The sequence below is a fragment of the Ciona intestinalis genome, chromosome 11 (genome assembly GCF_000224145.3).
Source record: "Ciona intestinalis chromosome 11, KH, whole genome shotgun sequence".
Lineage (NCBI taxonomy): Eukaryota > Metazoa > Chordata > Ascidiacea > Phlebobranchia > Cionidae > Ciona > Ciona intestinalis.
Window position 1 is genome coordinate 4,559,300 of NC_020176.2, and position 19,568 is coordinate 4,578,867.

At 36.0% G+C, this 19,568-nt stretch overlaps 4 protein-coding genes and 4 non-coding genes across 21 annotated transcripts in view; 5 read left to right on the plus strand and 3 right to left on the minus strand.

Annotated features, from left to right (window-relative positions):
• Positions 1 to 16: 16 nt before the first annotated feature.
• Positions 17 to 89, plus strand: trnat-ugu. Its single transcript has one exon. It is a non-coding gene; the product is annotated as a tRNA-Thr (tRNA).
• A 227-nt stretch (positions 90 to 316) lies between these two features.
• Positions 317 to 389, plus strand: trnat-ugu. The gene has a single exon. It is a non-coding gene; the product is annotated as a tRNA-Thr (tRNA).
• Positions 390 to 2,421: 2,032 nt separating this feature from the next.
• On the plus strand, positions 2,422 to 11,391 carry LOC100186664. 2 transcript variants are annotated; one of them, XR_001974940.2, is made up of 14 exons: positions 2,422 to 2,701; positions 2,967 to 3,064; positions 4,508 to 4,617; positions 4,933 to 5,030; positions 5,172 to 5,298; positions 5,724 to 5,808; positions 6,975 to 7,223; positions 7,789 to 7,857; positions 8,419 to 8,861; positions 9,091 to 9,527; positions 9,715 to 9,793; positions 10,152 to 10,207; positions 10,504 to 10,661; positions 11,111 to 11,391. XR_001974940.2 is itself a non-coding variant. In XM_002121559.4 (14 exons), the coding sequence occupies exons 1-14, from the start codon at positions 2,589 to 2,591 to the stop codon at positions 11,282 to 11,284; spliced, it is 2,292 nt and encodes a 763-aa protein (XP_002121595.3). In that variant the 5' UTR covers positions 2,422 to 2,588; the 3' UTR covers positions 11,285 to 11,391. The 2 variants fall into 2 exon arrangements, 1 of the variants encoding a protein (XP_002121595.3); XM_002121559.4 differs by having other exon boundaries at positions 9,715 to 9,789.
• A 1,541-nt stretch (positions 11,392 to 12,932) lies between these two features.
• Positions 12,933 to 15,898, plus strand: LOC100184282 (regulator of G-protein signaling 18). Its single transcript, XM_002127239.4, has 5 exons — positions 12,933 to 13,033; positions 13,540 to 13,970; positions 14,404 to 14,552; positions 14,877 to 15,040; positions 15,657 to 15,898. Exons 1-5 carry the CDS (start codon positions 12,986 to 12,988, stop codon positions 15,795 to 15,797), a joined length of 933 nt encoding a protein of 310 aa, XP_002127275.1. The 5' UTR covers positions 12,933 to 12,985; the 3' UTR covers positions 15,798 to 15,898.
• Positions 15,545 to 15,617, minus strand: trnat-ugu. Its single transcript has one exon. It is a non-coding gene; the product is annotated as a tRNA-Thr (tRNA).
• A 46-nt stretch (positions 15,899 to 15,944) lies between the features above and the next one.
• Positions 15,945 to 16,017, minus strand: trnat-ugu. Its single transcript has one exon. It is a non-coding gene; the product is annotated as a tRNA-Thr (tRNA).
• Positions 16,018 to 16,074: 57 nt separating this feature from the next.
• LOC100181047 (stabilin-2-like) overlaps positions 16,075 to 19,568 on the plus strand; it is a 16,991-nt gene continuing 13,497 nt past the window's right edge. Inside the window, exon 1 of the mRNA XM_018813952.2 lies at positions 16,075 to 16,263. The gene's annotated coding sequence lies outside the window, so the exon portion shown is untranslated. The remainder of the gene's footprint in view (positions 16,264 to 19,568) is intronic.
• The window catches only part of LOC100183497 (neurogenic locus Notch protein), an 8,957-nt gene continuing 6,496 nt past the window's right edge, over positions 17,108 to 19,568 (minus strand). For 9 of the 13 annotated variants that reach the window (XM_026836713.1, XM_026836711.1, XM_026836717.1 and 6 more), the window contains 5 exons: positions 19,165 to 19,302; positions 18,358 to 18,495; positions 18,053 to 18,190; positions 17,749 to 17,874; positions 17,108 to 17,527 (listed from right to left, as the gene is read on the minus strand). In XM_026836713.1, the coding sequence (XP_026692514.1) occupies positions 17,394 to 17,527; positions 17,749 to 17,874; positions 18,053 to 18,190; positions 18,358 to 18,495; positions 19,165 to 19,302 (674 nt within the window). In that variant the 3' untranslated portion in view covers positions 17,108 to 17,393. Of the gene's footprint in view, positions 17,528 to 17,748; positions 17,875 to 18,052; positions 18,191 to 18,357; positions 18,496 to 18,860; positions 18,998 to 19,164; positions 19,303 to 19,568 lie in introns of all 13 variants that reach the window. The other 4 variants (XR_003396369.1, XR_003396371.1, XR_003396370.1 and 1 more) reach the window with 4 other exon arrangements.

The following is a 19,568-nucleotide window of genomic DNA, read 5'->3' on the forward strand; positions in this document are numbered from 1 at the left end:
CTGTTAGTTATCAAGCGCCTCTATAGCTCAGGGGTTAGAGCACTGGTCTTGTAAACCAGGGGTCGTGAGTTCAAATCTCACTGGAGGCTTCGTTTTAAAACAGCTGTATAAATTGTTTTAAACATTTTGATTTGCTTCACTCGCTTTGTATTTATCGCATTCCTTCTCGCAGTAATTATTATACGACCAGACATATTATTACAAGCGACCGCGGGCATATATCGAGACGCAGCAATAAAACAAAATCGTGTCTCCCAGTAATTCTATGCTACAAATGGTCAAACATGTTATGAAGTAACACACTTTTGCTCTGTCCGCCTCTATAGCTCAGGGGTTAGAACACTGGTCTTGTAAACCAGGGGTCGTGAGTTCAAATCTCACTGGAGGCTCTTTTTTTGCCAGAATCATAATACTGTACAAAACCATGTTTTGAAGTTTATTAATTAGAGCAATTATGTATTATTTTTTAATTGGCTGAAATAAATGAAGTCGAAAAGTCTCAACTATCGCCAACAACCATAGCTTGAATTATGTCGACACTTTACTATAAATAAAACGTGTAACTGGCTTAACCGGCATCCCATAACTTTGGGTTTAACTTAACTGGACACTTCAACATCATGTTATTCCTACGTATATATTTTACCCATATATATCATGTTATAGCTGATGTATTTTTATTAATAATTATATTCGTTACTAATAATGAATATAATCTTCGATATCGTATATTTGAATAAAAGAACAAACTTCATTGTCTTCAAACTTCATTAGAACAAACTTCATTTGTTCTTTGTTTTATGATGTAGTTATGACAATACAAATGAAAACGGAAGTCTTTTGTTTTTCGTCTTAATGAGGAACGACGTAATGATGACGTAATGACCTTGGTCGTGTCCGGTTGTTTGTTCTAGAAACTTCACGCTCTGACGCACAATCACTATTATGACGTATACAATCACCATTCGAAATTTTTATTAGCTTTCCTGAAGCAAAGAGGTCGCGATTTCCCGCTTTGTGATTCGAACGTGATTTACAACAATTGGAAAGCAGTTTCTTAATTGTAGGAAATCGAAGTCATTGTTACATAAACAATGAAAGACAATCACATCCGCGGCAGCGAATTCTTGATTAAAAATCAGAAGTCGGAAAAGTAAGTTCGTGCTTAATGAAATGATATAGCATTTGTTATCTGGCAAAATACCTTGAACAATAGTTTACAATTCAAGCTTTCTAAAAAATATATATAACATATTAAAAACCGGAAATAAATTATTTTTAAATACAAATTCGTATTTTTTAAAATATATGCGTTTATATGCGTAGCTATTTTAAAAATAAAACGTGATTTGTATACTGTTAAGTCAATTACATATAGTGAAACAAACACATCGGGTCCAAAACCTCGCGTCTTTAGTTAGTGAGATGTTTGTGTATTTTCGCCATAATGTGTTTTTAAGTTACGGATTGTTGGTAATTCCTTTCTTTGCTGCTATAATGAGTTTGATTTTTTTCTATCGTACTTAAAACTGGCTGTTTAAGTATTTTTGACTTTAGGCTCTGGATCTGCTGAGCGGGTTTGGTGCGCATCTGGTCTGCGTATATTGTGACGTCAAATTAAGGTCGTGACGTAATCGATTTCGCCCTACGTCATCAGAGTGTACAAATTCCCAGATCGTGTGTTTCGGCTTTGTAAATAAAGATTCCTGTTGAACTTATTTTTAAATTGAAATCTAAATATGAATAACATTTCGTGCTTTTTAGCAAAATGTCGCAAAACTTGGAATTATGTTTTGAATGAGAGAGAACGTTAGATAGGTTTTAGTATTCCTAGTTTCGCGCTTACCGTTGCGTTTAAAACGGTAATAATCTAATTTAAAAATCGTGTCTTATCAATGGCTGTTAATATTTATCACAAAGAAACAGCGGAAAGCATTTTATTCGCTTGTTTTCGATTCTTTCATTTTAATTCGTTTAAAATTAATCTAGTATAGCTTCATTACGAAACCAGCTATTACCTCTGCTGGAAAAGCTATTGTAAGTGAGGGGAACCCCCGCTCCTGATAAACCGATTATGCGCCACATAAAATAAACGCAATTCGGCACGCCGATTAACTGTGAGGCGAGCGAAGAAAAAGGCTCCAGACTTGCAGAGTTCGTTTATAAATCGCTTCGTCTTTTAACTTGTCACTTCATGGAGTAATGTTGGCGTAATTGCCTTTAATTCGAATTTGGTGCTCCTCTAAAAGATCTGCTGCGTGACGGTTTATGATCAAGATTTTTATCAGAGATATTTTATATTTATAGCTGGTAAACAAATGTTTGGTTTTAAGATTGTAAAAGTCCAGGCATTAGTTTACGACACTAGTGAAGAATCCTCCGCTACATAGCAGAATAGGCTGATGGAAAGTGTTAGAAGTTGGTGGTTAGGGGGTTAGTGGTTAGCAAATAAGATGGGGGGAGGATTCTTCACCAGCACCAGTTTATAAACTCAGTTAGAATAGTTGTCTGTCGTGCATAATGATGTTTTCTATGTTACAGATATTATAACTGCTGTCGCGAAATACGAATGTTCGAATATTAGAATAATGCAACACGAAGCTCTGTTACGTCACAATCCAATTCACGCATGGAGCGATGTGACGTCAAGCTCTTCTGAGGGAGATTCCCCGAAGCAACAACCGGTGAACTTCAATAAACGGTAAGAACAAAATCGCATTGTTATCTATAGTAGGCTGGGGTAAGATGGGACTAGGTTTTACTCTGTTTTATCATCCCATTTGCTAGTAAACAAAGATTTTTTTACAGAATTATAAAACCGTGTTCCCACGACTTCTATAGACTGTTGTTAATTGTTTAAAACACGATTAGAAAATATGGGATTAAAATACTAACGGTATCCCATTTTACCCCACCTTACCATATATTCCATAAATATATTAAAATAACAACAACATCTTTTTCAGGTATTTAAAAACTATGACGTCATCATCATCGTTGATATCACGTGACGCTTGCCTCTCATCGTATTACGTCACATACGACCGTCGATTGCTGAGCAGAGGTATGTATGGACAATATGAATGTATGGAAGTGTTACGTCTTATTTTGTAAATCAGCTGTTGTAACATGTATTTACAAACCGTCGTCTCAACGTCGTCGTAACAACAATGTGAATTAGGACGGGCATAGGCTGTCAAAACGTCGGTATGCAAGTACACGCCAAAAGACCTGATTTACAAAACAAGAATATGTCGTGCAGTGATTAATTAAAAAAAACATAAAAAAACAAATATTAAAAAAAATAAAAATTGGCGAATGTCCTAATAAAGTGCCGTGGGCCAAACAGACGTAGAAAGTTTAGATTGTTTAAAAAGATATGTTTCATGTAACTTCTATGTTATATCCACGACTAAGTAAAACCACCCGCTAAGGACAAGTAACGTAACACGATTGCAGCAGATTTTTGCAAACACCCGACTCCCTACAACGTTTATTAATTCCTCGCCACTCTATTGTTACTTACTGTTCCAAATCTCCAACCTTCTATTCGCGAACAATGCCCACTATGAGCAAACAGCATGAACTTCATTATGTCGTCACTATAGGATTATAAAGCGTTGAATGGTTATAGAATGTGACAGATTAAAGCCGATTTCTGTATAATGTAGACACGGGTGGCCTGGTAGCAAACCCCGCAGTGACTATAAGCTTACCTTCGCGTATTGATTTAACTTTAATCAGAGAATCTTATGTTACAAAAGAAATAACGTCTTGCGAACTATGGACGAGTCTTATATTGCACACGGTTTCCTAAGAATAAGCTTGCATATATTTAAACAGAAAGTTATATAGTAGAATGGGGGGGAGATGGGACACCTTTCATTCTATTTTCTCGATCTATTTGGTAGTAAACATAGAACATTCAAAGAATCGTGAAGCTGTGTACTCACAACTCTCATAGACCATTGTTAATTGTTTAAAACACGATCAGAATTTTAAACAAGCGAGCATAGCTTTAATAATAGGCCACATATATGGTTTTGGTGGATAGTAGACGATAGTTCATGAAATAAAGGTAGTATTTTTACCAGCAGAGCAATTTCTAAACATTTATCTCCTAATATTGCTAGGTGTAGTGATGATTACGCGTTTTTTCTTCTATCTAAATGTAAATATGTTTTTAACTGTAAGCGTGTTTTAGCAACTGTTGTTTTGTCGCTATATCTAGTCTTTTCGTTTTAAATCTTCGCCGAAATTAAAGAGTCACGTTATTATTACTTTATAGTAGGGGTAGGGGAAGATGATACAACTTTTTAGCACATAATATGCAAATATCCAGGTCGTGTTTTAAACTTTAACAACGGTCTACGGGAGTCGTGGGGTTAGGGTTTTAAAATTCTTTGAATGTTCTTTGTTTACTACCTAATGGGCCGAGTAAACAGAAATCTTTCCACACCCTACTATAAATAACAGAAGAAACATATTTATTCAACTTAATACACAGGTGCTGTTGAATTGGCGATCACAGCAGAAGAAGGAACAATCTCAGTTTCCATTCTTCAAGTCAAAGATATCCCGATAGATTTCATTCAACGAGCATCACTATTGTTGAAGGTGGTAAATCACTTCAGTTCTTATATAATATGGCAATGTTATAAACTAAACCTTATGGGGAAAGGAAAAGGTTGATATTCTTTCTCATTAGAACTTCAATATTGTTTAATTAAATGTTGTTTTTACACTGTATTGTCTATAGGGTGTAACGGTGACGTCTTATCTTCAAAACGATATTCCTTTTTTATCTATAACCGTGTTATAAGTTTATAACGACTTTTGTTTTACTGTTATACTACCCGTCTTTTCGCTTTTGTACACTTTCCCGTTCTTTGTTATCGTGAAAGATAAAGTAAATTTCATTTATCTTTCCAGCTTTCGCTAAATACTGACAAAAGAAAAAAACTTCAATTCCGAACTCGATCTGTCCCAGTGACGTCATCGAAGATTTCTTTTAACGAAACCCTGGCTTTGTGAGTATTAAAAGTGCTATTAAACGAATGATTGAATGAATGAATGAATGAATGAATGAATGTTACTTACTTTATTTTCGCGTTGCCAGAAAATGACAGTCGTTTCCACCGAATATAAACAACTATCTTCTACTTCCCCAGTTCCATAAACGGTGGTACAAGGAACAGGTTGGTCATCGGCGCTTGTTTGAAACATGATCGTCCTCTCTTTCCTGAACACCTCGGTTGGATGAGTTTTGGTCTCAACAACTTCCTACAACGTGGAAAGGTTAGACTGGTTATCATTGATGTAATGCAAACATTGGCTATAGCGCGCCTGCTTCAAACGTTACGCGTTTAAGGCTCGTCGCATTGTGAGCGTACGTGTTCTTGTACAAAACACTTATAACGGCAATTGCTCCAACCCAGTGGTCACTAATAAGTTGTCCGAATTGTCAGCCGCACAAAAAAACATCATGTACAAAGTTTCATACATGGTAACTCGTAAGCAGACACGAGGTGTACGAAACAATCGAGCACCCGTTTAATAACGACTGTCGATACCCCGATACGCGAGATTCATCTACACTGATCCATCCATTCATCTTTTTGTGTGTAAAAAGCAGGCCTAAAATCTAATTTTTATAGTCAAATAATTTGTGAGATTAAATTATATCTAGATGTCCACCAGTAGCTAACTATATGGTTGTTTAGGAGATACGGGGTTGGTACAATTTACTGGATCGCAACTCGGGTCGTAGGAAACATATGCAAGCAAAGGAGGTTCCTTATATCGGAAGTAAGTCCTATAATTGCTAAATAACCAATATCTTTGTATTTAAATTACCAAATAACTATAATATTTATGTTTTAGAATTATTAAATTAACAATTTCCTTAACTCGTTAGCTGGCACGAGGTGTATGGAACAGAACACCCGAGTTATAACGTTTGTCGTTGTCCCGCCATGCGAAGATAAATCAGTTACATTTTTATTCGTTCAATTTAACGACTTATTCCCAAGTAATAGTTTCTAGATTAAAAACAGACTTTAAGATTCTTGTTTTCTACTTTATACTGTCGGATTTGCATTGAAACACAAGCAGCAGCGAGTACTTTATACTCCATGACGATCTTATAATCTTCACACTCACAGCACCGCGATGTTAAAACAGCGTAATTCAAGCTCGTGTTAAAACTCACTCCTTGCCACAAATATAACCAAAAGTAACCGCATTTAATTAAAATTAAAAAATTAAACAAATTATAGCTGAGGTGTATTAAACACCCGTGTTATAACGACTCTCGTTTTCCCGCCACGCGAGAATAAAGTAAGCTGCATTTATTTATTCATATTAAATTTTCAATTTGTTGGTTACGGAATACTGAATAGCAATATATTAGTTGATTACTTTTCTCCTGCCTGATCGTCGTAAGGCAAGGCATTGCAAATATTATGTATTCCTGTTGGATTGACTACATTCCTAGCATACCACACACACATATAGAAGCATCCACGCTTTACATTACTTTTTACCTTTAGACTATTACATTTTATAATCCGCTAAGCCACTGGCACGACTAATGCATTTTTAACCGACCATGTTTCCGAAAATAGCTAATACGATCGCCGGAAAAAATACATTACAGACAATTACTGTGACGTAATAATCCCTGTAACCTGTGACGTCGATCAATGCCAATTGTTTGTTCATAGTAAATAAACAAGGAAATTCGACTATTACACTTCCGAATCTCGCTAATCCATTGTCATCGCATTGTCGTCGCATAATGAGCTTTGTTTGCTTCCGAAACGCGACACTGTTTGACGTCATTGTTAATTAAGTTACAATTAACGCAGTTTAACGAGCGAGATTTAGTGCAAGAAAAAAACACGAGTATATATTAAGCAGTTCGCACTACAATCCTACATTCATTAAAATGTTTCCGCTTGTTTCAAACATAGGTTTTATCCGGAGTTCAAGAAGTCGCTCTTCAATGAAAATACAAAGGTCGCGTTCATATCTTCCACCTCTTGAAATTGATGCTAGCGGCAAGAGAGCCAGGGAGTCGGTAAACTTGGACGATTCGGCTCAAGCAGATATTTTGTGGCGAAACGACCAGGAAAGTTACGTTTATGCGGTCGAATCAAGGAACCGATGCAAGAAAGCAAAGAGAGCGAAACTTGTTGGGGAAATTAATATTCATCCGCGAGGTTGGTGCTCGTGTGTGACGTATTATGCCCAATCCCGCAAATTAGGTTTTCTTCGATGACGTAATCAAAATATTTTACAATTCTAAATTGTTCGTACATTCTAAATAAATGAGGGACGTACTTTGGCGGGACACGCCAGGAGGCCAGAACTTTAAGTCAAAGTTTGTCCATTACGACTAATGTTTCTTTTAACGGAAACATGCTGGAATATGTTTATATAGTAAGGTGGGGATGGATGCGACACTTTTCATTCTATTTTCTTGTCCCATTTGGTAGTAAACAAAGAACATTCAAAGAATTATAAAACCATACCGTCACGACTCCCATTGACCGTTGTTAATTGTTTAAAACACGGTCAAGGATATTTGCATACTATGAGCTAAATATGTCCCGTCTTCCCCCACCCTACTATATTAAATAAATACGGAGCTAATCAGACAATAATTAGAACTAGCACTTTAGCTTTCGACGGCTTTCATGCTATATTTGCGAATTCTTTGATCGCAATTATCGTTCATTTGTTTTTGTTTATTGTAAATTTAATTCCAAATGTTTTTCTTCACAGATGAGTTGCATCCAATCGACTTTGATTCGAAACAAACATCAAGATACGGAGAACAAACCAAGATCAATGGTAAGCAATATACAACGTATGAGACACGCGTGTGTGACTTGAGTTTAGAACACCTATCGTCTCTACAATACGACTTGCATTGTATTGGCAAGCGACCATCTAATATGTATTGCTTATGCGAGCTTCTCATGTTTGGTAGTGTTTCTGATAAGACGGGTGTGATCAAGCAAAGTTTTAACACTAGATCAAGTGGTAATGGTCTCTACAAAGGCGGCGTTGGATAAACATTTTGTTTAAAGTGTTGGGAAAAAGATACAGCACTTGGTATATTAGGAAAGGCCTTAGGTTTGTGACTTCAGATTCGAGCATCTTGAGTTAATGATCAGATATGGTTATTTGTGTACAAGTATTCCTATGCCAGAATAATGTAAAACAGCTATAGGCGTGGTGTATTATCTACTGTGTAGGCGCGGTGAACTAATGAATGAATGTAACTTACTTTATCCTCGAGTGACCGGAAAACGGCAGTCTTTATAATACGGGTGTTAATACACCTTGTGCCAGTTACATTATTATTTATATATTTTTTGCATTATTTTTACAATGGTTTCATTTTTTAAGGCGATTATCACGAACCAGTAGATACTTCTCAAATTTCTGAACGAAACAGAAGCTCAAACTTTACCCGCGCTACAACTGGATCTTTTCGTTACTTACAAAAACGAGCCAGAAGATTATCCAGACGACGATCTGTCCTTGTGGAAAAACAACCGAGCAAACCGAGTCTACCTCAGCATTTCAGCGACACCGATCTTCGGCGTGAAAATATGTTAAGTTTATCCACGCCTCCAGCTTGTGTGCTTCATGCTGCGGGTGGTATCAACGATACTTCGGATTCATGGATTGTTTTATCCCCGCGATGCGAGCCGAGCAACCAACGTTCGTTTTCCCATCAAAACTTGGGAGATACCTGCCACAGTTTGCCGGCGCAAGGGAAAAAGCAAAATTCATTCTTGGGTCTCATTTTGGAACCCCTTAAAGGAGCAAAGAGAAACGACGCTAAGGTTTGTAAATATTTTAACCAAATTCGATGTTTCTTTAACATGCTAACACTTAAACAGAAACATTTATGTTTCATTGATATTTTTTCGCGTGTGGCCGGAAAACGACAGCCGTTTATAACACAGTCAAAATTTTTGAGAACAAAAACATAAAGGAAAAGCCCTTAATTAAAACGTAATTTAAATTTACAATATTTTTCATTACAAGTAGTAACTTTAACATGATCCGCAGAATGCATACGAAGAACCGAAAGCCACGAAACCAAAGCTTGAAAACTTCGAACCGAGTCCCTTTGTCCGAAAAACCAAGAACTCCCGCAAAGCTATTAAACAGCTTGGAGAAATCTTTCATTCCCGTGAAGGACACGGCTCTACTCGCAGTCTATACACCGGCCCGGTTGATGTCAAATCAAGCAACTCGTTTTTCCGAAACGGGTTCCGACTTTCGAAGCGTAAGAAAACCGACAGCCTTGGTATAGCGACACCTATGGTCAGCAGACGACGAAAAGGAAGATTTTCAATCGGTGACCCGACCACTCCAACCAAAGGGAAAGGAAATCTTTCAATCTTCAGACCTACCCAATCAGAAATCGATGACGTTAATGTTTTTATCGATGGCCCTGAGTTCTTTAAAGCCGAAGATGACATGAAGTCGAAATCAAAATCAAGGTATGTTGAATTAAAACGATAACTTGGCAATGTGTGAAATATTTTGCAAGAACTATTTAAGATTTTATAGGCATCTTTTTACAATGTATTTTAAAACATACGACCTCATCCATTTTATTAAAACGTAGTTAAACTTTTAAAAATCGAGTAAGTTCATCTTTATAACAATCTTCCTATATAACCATAGACGATCTCTGAAGACTTGGCTCTCAAAGAAATCCGACTTATCGTTGAAGACATTGGCAGAAACCAAAGATGTTCCGTAAGTTCTGGCTAGTGTAGTTGCTTTCTTGCTTTTTTCAGCGATATATATAGTAGGATGGGGTAAAATAGGACACCTTTACATTTTATTTACACGTCCCATTAAGTAGTAAACAAAGAACAGTAAAAATAGTTACAAACCTAATTACAACTCCCTAGACCGATCAGCATGTTTAGAAATTATGTGCTGAAGGTGTCACATCTTACCTTACAGTACTATATCCCCCATTTGGCAGTATACTACACTACATAAATATACATGCATATATGGCCCTTCATCGTGGTTGAGAAGATAGAAACATTAATATGACCTCACTTTTTACTGTAAGTTATCTCTTGTTTAACCGAACTCTATATCTTCAGGTTCCACAATAATTGCAAAGCAACATTCACTTTGGTTCAAGTCTTGCACTGCAAAGGTAGGCACATAATTACGAATGAATGAATGTAATTTTACCTTTAATCTATTAAGTTGTAATATTTATCGTTATTCTTAAGCCGGAAAAGCAGGCTTGCTGGGTTATAACGATACTGCATATTAGCAGTAAATGGTCTCCAACGGCAATAGATTGTCGATAATATTCCTATTTCTCTGTTTGACCGCGCAGGGCGGTGATAATTTTCCCAAATCTACTGTGAGCATGAAAATGCACTGAACTCAAATAGGCACGAAACATCAAAGCTGTATGTGTATAAACTTTATTAATCTTCGCAGAAGCCGTTTCGAAGTTTATGAAATTCTTGAAAGCGGAATTCAGCGACGAAAATCTTGAGTTTCTTCTTGAAGTTGAAGTTTATAAACAACACCGGAAACACGAGAAGCTCTGCGTCAAAATCTGCGACAAATATATTGTTATCGGGGCCCCGAGAGAGGTAAGCATTTTTTCAAGCTACAACTTATATTTAGTAGGGTGGTGGAAGATGGGACACCTTTAACACATAATATCCAAATATCCTGATCGTGCTTTAAACAATTAAGAACGGCATATGGGAGTCGTGAAGATACGTTTTTATAATTCGTTGAATGTTCCTTGTTTACTACCAAATTGGCGCCATATACAACTCGTGTCCACCATTGCAAGCCAAAATAGATAATGTACTGTTACTAAAATATTACCGGAATCTGTTCATTAATTTTTATTCATGACTGCTGATTTGGACAACGTATATAGTTGGTAAAGTGTTAAACAAATCTGCCTGTTTACTTTTTTTTAACTTTTTCAGTTTTTTATCATTTAACTAATAACTTTTGTTTGAAAATTCTTCTATAATTTAACCGTTTTTACCAACCATATATATATAACAACCTACTTTTCTTATAGGTGAATATTACTAGCTGTATCCGGGACCGAATTATCAGGCAGTTGCCCTGCCCTGTCAAGTCAACGTTCAATGAAGCCGAGAATCATATATTTAACTTGTTAGAAAGAGATTCTTTCAAAAGATTCTTGCGATCTCCGACCGGCCAATCTTTGCTCAATGTCTTGAACAAATGATCATCATATTGTGTATTTTTGTTGCTGTAGTTGTATTTCATATTTATTTGTTCCATTTCATTTGATGTCTTTATAAACCTTATAAAAGAAATTGTTGTCTATTATAAGCCGGTTTCAAAATCACTTAAACGTAGGCAGAAACTTAAATCACAGACGCGGATATTCCAACTGCGTATTTGAAATCACAATTGTAAAATCAAACACGCGGCCTAGTTATAATAACAGCAGGGAAAGCAACGCCGTATTCATTCCAAGCACTAAAGGTAATCAACGTGCCTTGAGCGAATTATCAGTTAGAAGCGACGTGTATTAGTCGGTTCGTTGCAATAGAGCTGTGTTGAGTACAATCTGCAGTGTTGGGTAGTTAAGAGGTTCAAGTTAGCTTTATTGTTTTATTACGCTGCCAGATCATAGTTGTAAGTGTTGTATAGTATATGGACCACAACAATGAATGTAATAACAAAAAAATAAGTAGATGTTTAAAAAAAGGTAATATATTGAACAAAACCGAAGCAATTAGTTTCGTTGTATAATGGTGCGAATGTAGGAGCAGAAGTTTAATTGCTTCGTACGGAAATAGCTTTTGTGATGTCATACACCTGGAGAAAAAAATGATTGTTCAGCTCCCGATTTCGCGCGAGGCAAAAATTTGATCGAAATTTCGGTTCGTTTGAAGTTTGCACGAAGTTAAAAAGCGGGAGCATTGTTCGAAGCATTGTTCGAAACGCGATCCTCCCAGTTTCGTGCAGATAATGAGGTCATAAGCGCTACAGTGACGTCACAAGCATGCCGCGCGTTGTGTCGCTACGTGAGGTGTATGAGGTCAGGTGCATGCGCAGGTGAAACTTACCTTGGTTGAAAGTTAAGAAGAAAGTTTTGCGGGAATATATAAGCTTGGTTAGTGCGTAGGTAACTATATTGCATGGCTTGTTGTAGATTCCGAACCCAGCGATCTGAAGATTATACACTGTTAAGAAATCGAAGCCACGAGGGGTAAAACAGTCAGGGATTAAATTAGAAGCGATCAGTTTTCGCTTTATGCAAACACAATAGAAGATTGTATTAAAACAACGGCGCCTGTAGTCTCACAAGCGAAACAAAAAGCTGCAACAATCTTATCTCGCCTATTGTTGTAACGCTCCACACTGTTATGGTTTGAACTTAGACAGTCAGGCGAAGCTGCCAAGTTTTAATTGCTACCCTGTATTGTTTGAGGAGTTGAAACAAATTGTATAATGCGTAGTCGCAGTGAAGTTGCGAACATTTGGCTGTAATCCTTAATCGGGCGAGACAAGTTGGTTGGAACTGTTAAAAGTAAACTTCGTGGAAGGGATCGCAATCATAATTAACGCGACGGAGAAGAATGCACATCTCACAATGTTGTTGTGTGGTTCTACTCACTTAAGATTTTAGTTATATGTCTAAACAGTTGTAAGTTATGTGCTTAGTTATAAACGAGTTAAGCAGTTGACTCTTATAAGTGCTGGCCTTTAAGTTGCCACTGTGTCGCACAGTTTGAAGCATGAAGTTTTTCTGGTCGAGCACAATTTTTCAGAAAGTGCTAAACTATTGGAGTACAGAGAGAGTTTACTGTTCATACATTAGAACATATGGTATAGAAAGAAAACTGAACAATTTCCTTTCGTTTAATTTTAAACGTATGTTTTATTTCAGAATCTTAGGTTTGTTTTTGGATTAATCATGAGTTGCTTAGACATTACAACCACCGCTGTTGTTCCTGATCGCATTGTAAGTAAAATATGTCGAATCTAATGTATTGTAATGTATGCAGAATCGTCTTGGTCTTTAAACCCGTTTAAAGATATTCTAACTTGAAATAAAATGATAAAATGTATTTTAATAAATCGGATTTTCGTATAATTTTTTTTATATTATATAGGCTACATACTTTTATTAAAATTTATTACATGTTTGGCAACGGAAAACCAAATTAGATCGCTCAACTTTGTTTTGAATGTTAATAAAAGTTGATCATGTTTTCTGGGAGAACCAACTGCTGTTTCTAATTACTTGAAACCTAATTTGACAACCTCGTATTTTTTTTCATTACTAAAACAACTATCATTGCTAAAATAGTTCATAAAAAGCGACCGTTATTAAAACTAAATTACTAAAACAACGGCAAAGAGTCCGCGACCTATATTTGTTTATGGCTTCATCGTTGTCGTGACCACATGTGGTTTTAGTAGAACTCCATTACTTTATGTTGTTTAACGCAGTCTACTTATTAACAGGCAAGTCGATACCGACGAAGGTCAATGACGTCATTTGAATGTGACGTCAGACAATCGACGTCATCATACGAAGGTAAACTCTCGATTTCGAGTGATGGATTTCGAACCATGATGCGAGATATTGAAAACGGTTTAAGTCGACGATCGAAACAAAATTGTTCGTCTACGTCAGACTTGAATGGATTCGAATTCGGGGGTTTTATTGCCCAGGATTCCCCCTTCACGAAAGTAAAGAAAACGAGACGCGTTCAAAACATCGGGAAAGCTGGAAAGAGGAAGTATTTCGGATCCATTTCCAACATCTCCGTATGTTCCTCTGTGTCTTATCGAGTGAAAAGATTGGACGTTTCAACCTCCAGGTTGAAGGAACGCATGTTGAAAAAAAGTAATCGAAAATCTTCCGATAAAAATGAAAAACTTCAACAAAAACTGTAAGTTTGACTGAATATTAATAAGCTATATATTCTTAAAATCCTACCTGTCCATAATAGACTGTAGGACAGTTTACATTTCTCTATCTAAATACATTAATTCATTCGTTTACATTATTAATTTATTACTTCATCTTATACTATACAGTAGGTTGGGGGAAGATGGGACACCTTTAAACTATATTTTCTCGTCCCATTTAGTTGTAAACAAAAAACATTCAATGAATTATAAAGCTATATCCTCCTGACTAACACAGAACGTTGTTAATTGTTTAAAACACGATCGGGATATTTCGATACTATGTGCTAAAGGTGTCCCATCTTACCCCGCCCTACTATATCATAACACTACAGTTATACACGATTATTCGTTACCAACCTTAGATCATTATATATTTATTCTAATGTGCTAACTGTTGCTCTGTGTACGCAGAGACAATCTTTTTGCTTGGTTGCAAAGAAGCGGGAAGAAAGCTGGTCGATACGCGTTGAACAGGAGGGGATCACCCATTCCAATGACTAAACTTGAAACCAGGAAAAAATCATTAGATCTTACACTCAAGGAAGTTCTATCTAAGAAAGGTAAATGAAAATTACTTTTATAATTAGGAGCATCGGAAAAAAAACTTTTTAACAGGGACCTACTATATGCCATATGGGGTAAGATGGGATGTCGTTAGCACATAAACCCATATTTCCTAATCGTGTTTTCAACATTTAACAAGGCTCTTTTAGAGTCGCGGCTCTGCGGTTATGTAATTCTGTTAATATTTTCGTTTACTACCTAATAGGACGATAAAAGAGAATAAAAACATGGACCATCTTACCCAACCTACATTGCTTCCGAATATATTTAATCAAAATAGAAAATATAAGTATAAGCTGATAACATTCTCTTTTCACCAGAAACGACGAACGCTTTCCGAAAATTTCTTTCTCGGGAAATGAGCGAAGAAAATTTAGATTTCTGGTTGGAAGTGGAAAGTTATAAGAAAGCAAAGGAATCGAAGAGACAGAAACTGGCGACCCGAATTTACGAGAAATATATTTCTCCATCGTCAACTCATGAGGTGAGAAATGTAACCTGTAAATAAAGGAATCGACTGTAATTGAAAACCTTGTTTTTAATACAGTAGGGTGAGGGGAGATGGGACACACTTCCATTTTGCTTTCTTGTCCGATAGTATAAACAAGTAGCATTCAAATAATTATAAAACCGTATCTTTGCAACTCCTATAGACCGTTGTTTAAAACACGATCAAGATATTTAAGCAGTCTTGTCTCCCCCACCCTACTATACGTTTTGTTATTGAAAGTAAAACTCTCGTAAGTATATGCCTTCAATAAGAAGGATGATTTAGAAATAGTTCATACGCATTTGAGACCGTGTAGGCAGATAATGAGCGTCCGTTTCCATATTTGCGATGTTTATTTCGCATCGTAAACAATTAACTGTTCGACGAAAAAGGAATATATATTCAAAGCACTTGAATAAGTTTGTTACGTTTGCGGGTGGCCCAAAGTCATTTAACTGCCTAATCCGAAAATCCCTTCGATTAAAAGTAGGAAAAGATAGCCTCCAGTGAGATTTGAACTCACGACCCCTGGTTTACAAGACCAGTGCTCTAACCCCTGAGCTATAGAGGCGAGATATTGATCACGTAATAACAAGATTCTTTTATTCAGATCAACCTAGAAAGCTACGTCAGAGATCACACTGAAAGGAAACTAAAAGATGTTTCGCCGGACACTTTTGATCTGGCACAAAAACATATTTTTGCTTTGATGGAGACCGATTCGTTTAGAAGATTTCTGGATTTGTTTTAAGTTTTCCGTAACGTTTTCTTCGCAAAGTTCCAATATATATGTGTTGTGTGGTATGCCGCAAAAATTATACGATGTAGTAAAATAAACAAGAAAAAAATGCAGTGTTTACTTTTATTAGGGAGTTTGGGACCCACAGCAAAACCGATAAGCCTCCAGTGAGATTTGAACTCACGACCCCTGGTTTACAAGACCAGTGCTCTAACCACTGAGCTATAGAGGCGTCGGTAACTCGCTATTATACTGAATAATGTTAAACCACGTTTGCCCTTGGCACATTCAAGCACATGTTGCATTCAAAACACCGGGCACACCAAGAACACTTCAGTCGCCCAAGTCCCGCTTAAACCAATGTTATAGTTTGCTTATTGGAAAAAGGAAACAGAACACAACTGGAAAGACAGGATAGTACAGCGTATGTTACGAGTGCAGCAGAGTTAAACACTTTTCAAATGGATTGAAGTTGGAGGTAAGCATTATTGAGTAACTGCATAAAAAATCATTTCCTGACATGTTTCGTTGATGTTTCGTGGTCTTTTAATGGTAGGTGTCAATCATGCAGTATAACTTGGGGTAAATAGTCAAACCGCAGTTTAAAACTAATATGTAAGTGTTGTTTAGTTTAAATATATTTTATTACTGCATATTGTGTATAATATATTGATTATATAATTATGGTTGTATAAAGTTTTTTTTTATAAAAGTTATGTTTGGGACCCATTCCATAATTTTAGTGTGATACTTATGTTTTATTGTGGATTAAACTTTGGTGCATTTCCTGCAAAATGTATATTACTGAAAAAAGTGTTTTTTTTTCACTTATTTCCCAGTTAGTACTGTAATGGGAAATCATATACTGCTAAATGTATTGTAAGCTGAGCCATATGTCTATTTACAGATGGTTGTTATATAGCCTCAGGCTGTTATTGAAATAGGTTGATATTGGATCTGCCTACACCAGGAAAACATTCGCATTATTAAACTTAATCAAATGTCATATAGTTAAAGTTGTTGAATAATATTATATCAGTAGTTTAAATTTTCAATGTATTTGAATTGGTTAAGTATTGACATATTCTGGTATTTTCTGTGCAATGTAAGTTACTTATGGTGTTCCGTGACATTTACATTCTATTTAAATTGATCCCTAGGGGCATCATAAGGTTAATTTGGTTGTGTATGTGCAGCCTGTAATGTTGTGCAAGGATATTCTGTTGCTATAATCAAAATTTCAAGGGGTTTACTTCGCCAATGTAATAATCTAACTTTGTTGCAGTTAAATATAATAACTGATTATATAATACAAAGTGTTTGTCAAATGTTTTTTATTAAACTCATAATATACTCATAATTAAGATTAATGAATGATTGCATGTTAGGCTTGCTTTATCCTCATGTGGCTAGAAAATGACAGTTGATATGACACGGGTGTTTCATACACCTTGTGCCGTTTACGAGTTACCGTGAATGTAACTTTGTGTGTAACTATAAATGTAAATACACCATTACTAAATCTTGAAAATGAAAAAAGTCAAAACTTTGCATTGATTACCAGAAGCAATGATGATATGTTAGATAAACACTGCAGTTGTACAAAAGTTATCCTGCAATTACTGCTGTACAATAATTGACACCATCACCAATGTAGTTCTCATTACACACACAACTGAATACTCTTTGTATCTGTCTACATGTAGCATGTGAATGGCAATTCAAACATTGGTTGCTGATTCCTGTGAAACAAATATATTATATTTCAATTTCTACCCAAATTAGGGCTAGTAGTACTTGCAACACAGGCACAGAATTTTTATTTTTTTTATAAATATATGCAAATAAATCTTTTTTTTTTAAATGGTGTTTCAAAATATGTTTCAAAATGGCATATGTTTCAAAATGGCATATGTTTTTTTATTGAAATGAGAAGCCACTGCTTTAAGAGACACCTACTCACTTGAGCATAAGTTGACACCATCACCACGGAAGTTCTGTTTGCATCTACACACTCCCTGTCCATTAACTTGCACGCAATCAGCATCTCGATGGCAAACATTGCGACATCTTGGAACAACTATTGGAGCTGGAATAAATGATAGTATTTCTACTTTATTATTTAACAATGATACAAAATAAATATTACATTATTTTTACTTAGCACTTTGAATATGGTAATGATAATCGTATTATTTGACAAATAATAAAATCAAAGATAAGTTTATGTGAGGACAAATGTTCACCATACAACTAAACATAATTACCAGCATTTGTTGGTAAACTACAAGTGACACCATTCCCAGTATACCCAGCAATACATTGACATCTGTATTGGCGGGTTGTGGGGTTGTAAATACAAGTTGCCAACGTTGGGTGACATCTTTGTTGACATGTTGGAGCAACTGAAATCAAAATTAATGTTTTATTATTTGGTATTGTTTTGTTGCATCTTCACAAATATAATTGCTTAGTTTTTAGTTGCAAAGGTTTGTCTTATGAGCTGGTTGAATGTGTATTATCCATAGTTCAAACTATTAAGTACATATGGATATTGTTTAATTTGGTCTACCTGTAGTACGTGCTGCATAACAAGTAACACCATTCCCAATATACCCAGCAATACATTGACATCTGTATTGGCGGGTTGTGGGGTTGTAAATACAAGTTGCCAATGTTGGGTGACAGCTTTGTTGACATGTTGGGGCAACTGAAATAGAAAGTTTGTTTATTCCATTGTTTATTGAATGAATAAATTTAACTTGCTTTATCCTCGTAGGGCGGGGCAACGATAGTCGTTATAACACTGCTGTTCTGTTTTATACACCTCGTGCTCCCTTACAAGTTATCATGTATGGAACTTTGTGGGTGATTGGTTGTTTTATATTGTATTACTGACAATTTATACAACCATAGAGACCACTCGATTAGAGAAATTGCCATTAAATGTATTGCCAAAGGACATATACGCCCACAATGATAGCAGTGAGGAGCCTTGAACTCATACCCTCTGGGTATTATCAATGATTTTATTAACTATTCAAGAACAAAACTTGTTTTACTTTTAATATCTACCTGTAGAAGTTGTTGCATAACAAGCAACACCATTCCCAAATACCCAGCAATACATTGACATCTGTATTGGCGGGTTGTGGGGTTGTAAATACAAGTTGCCAACATTGAGTGACATCTTTGTTGACATGTTGGAGCAACTGAAATCAGAATTAATGTTTGATTATTTGATATTGTTTTGTTGCATCTTCACAAATATAATTGCTTAGTTTTTAATTGCAAAGGTTTGTCTTATGAGCTGGTTAAATGTGTATTATCCATAGTTCAAACTATTAAGTACATATGGATATTGTTTAATTTGGTCTACCTGTAGTACGTGCTGCATAACAAGTAACACCATTTCCAGTATACCCAGCAATACATTGACATCTGTATTGGCGGGTTGTGGGGTTGTAAATACAAGTTGCCAACGTTGGGTGACAGCTTTGTTGACATGTTGGGGCAACTGAAATAGAAAGTTTGTTTATTCCATTGTTTATTGAATGAATAAATTTAACTTGCTTTATCCTCGTAGGGCGGGGCAACGATAGTCGTTATAACACTGCTGTTCTGTTTTATACACCTCGTGCTCCCTTACAAGTTATCATGTATGGAACTTTGTGGGTGATTGGTTGTTTTTTATTGTATTACTGACAATTTATATAACCATAGAGACCACCCGATTAGAGAAATTGCCATTAAATGTATTGCCAAAGGACATATACGCCTACA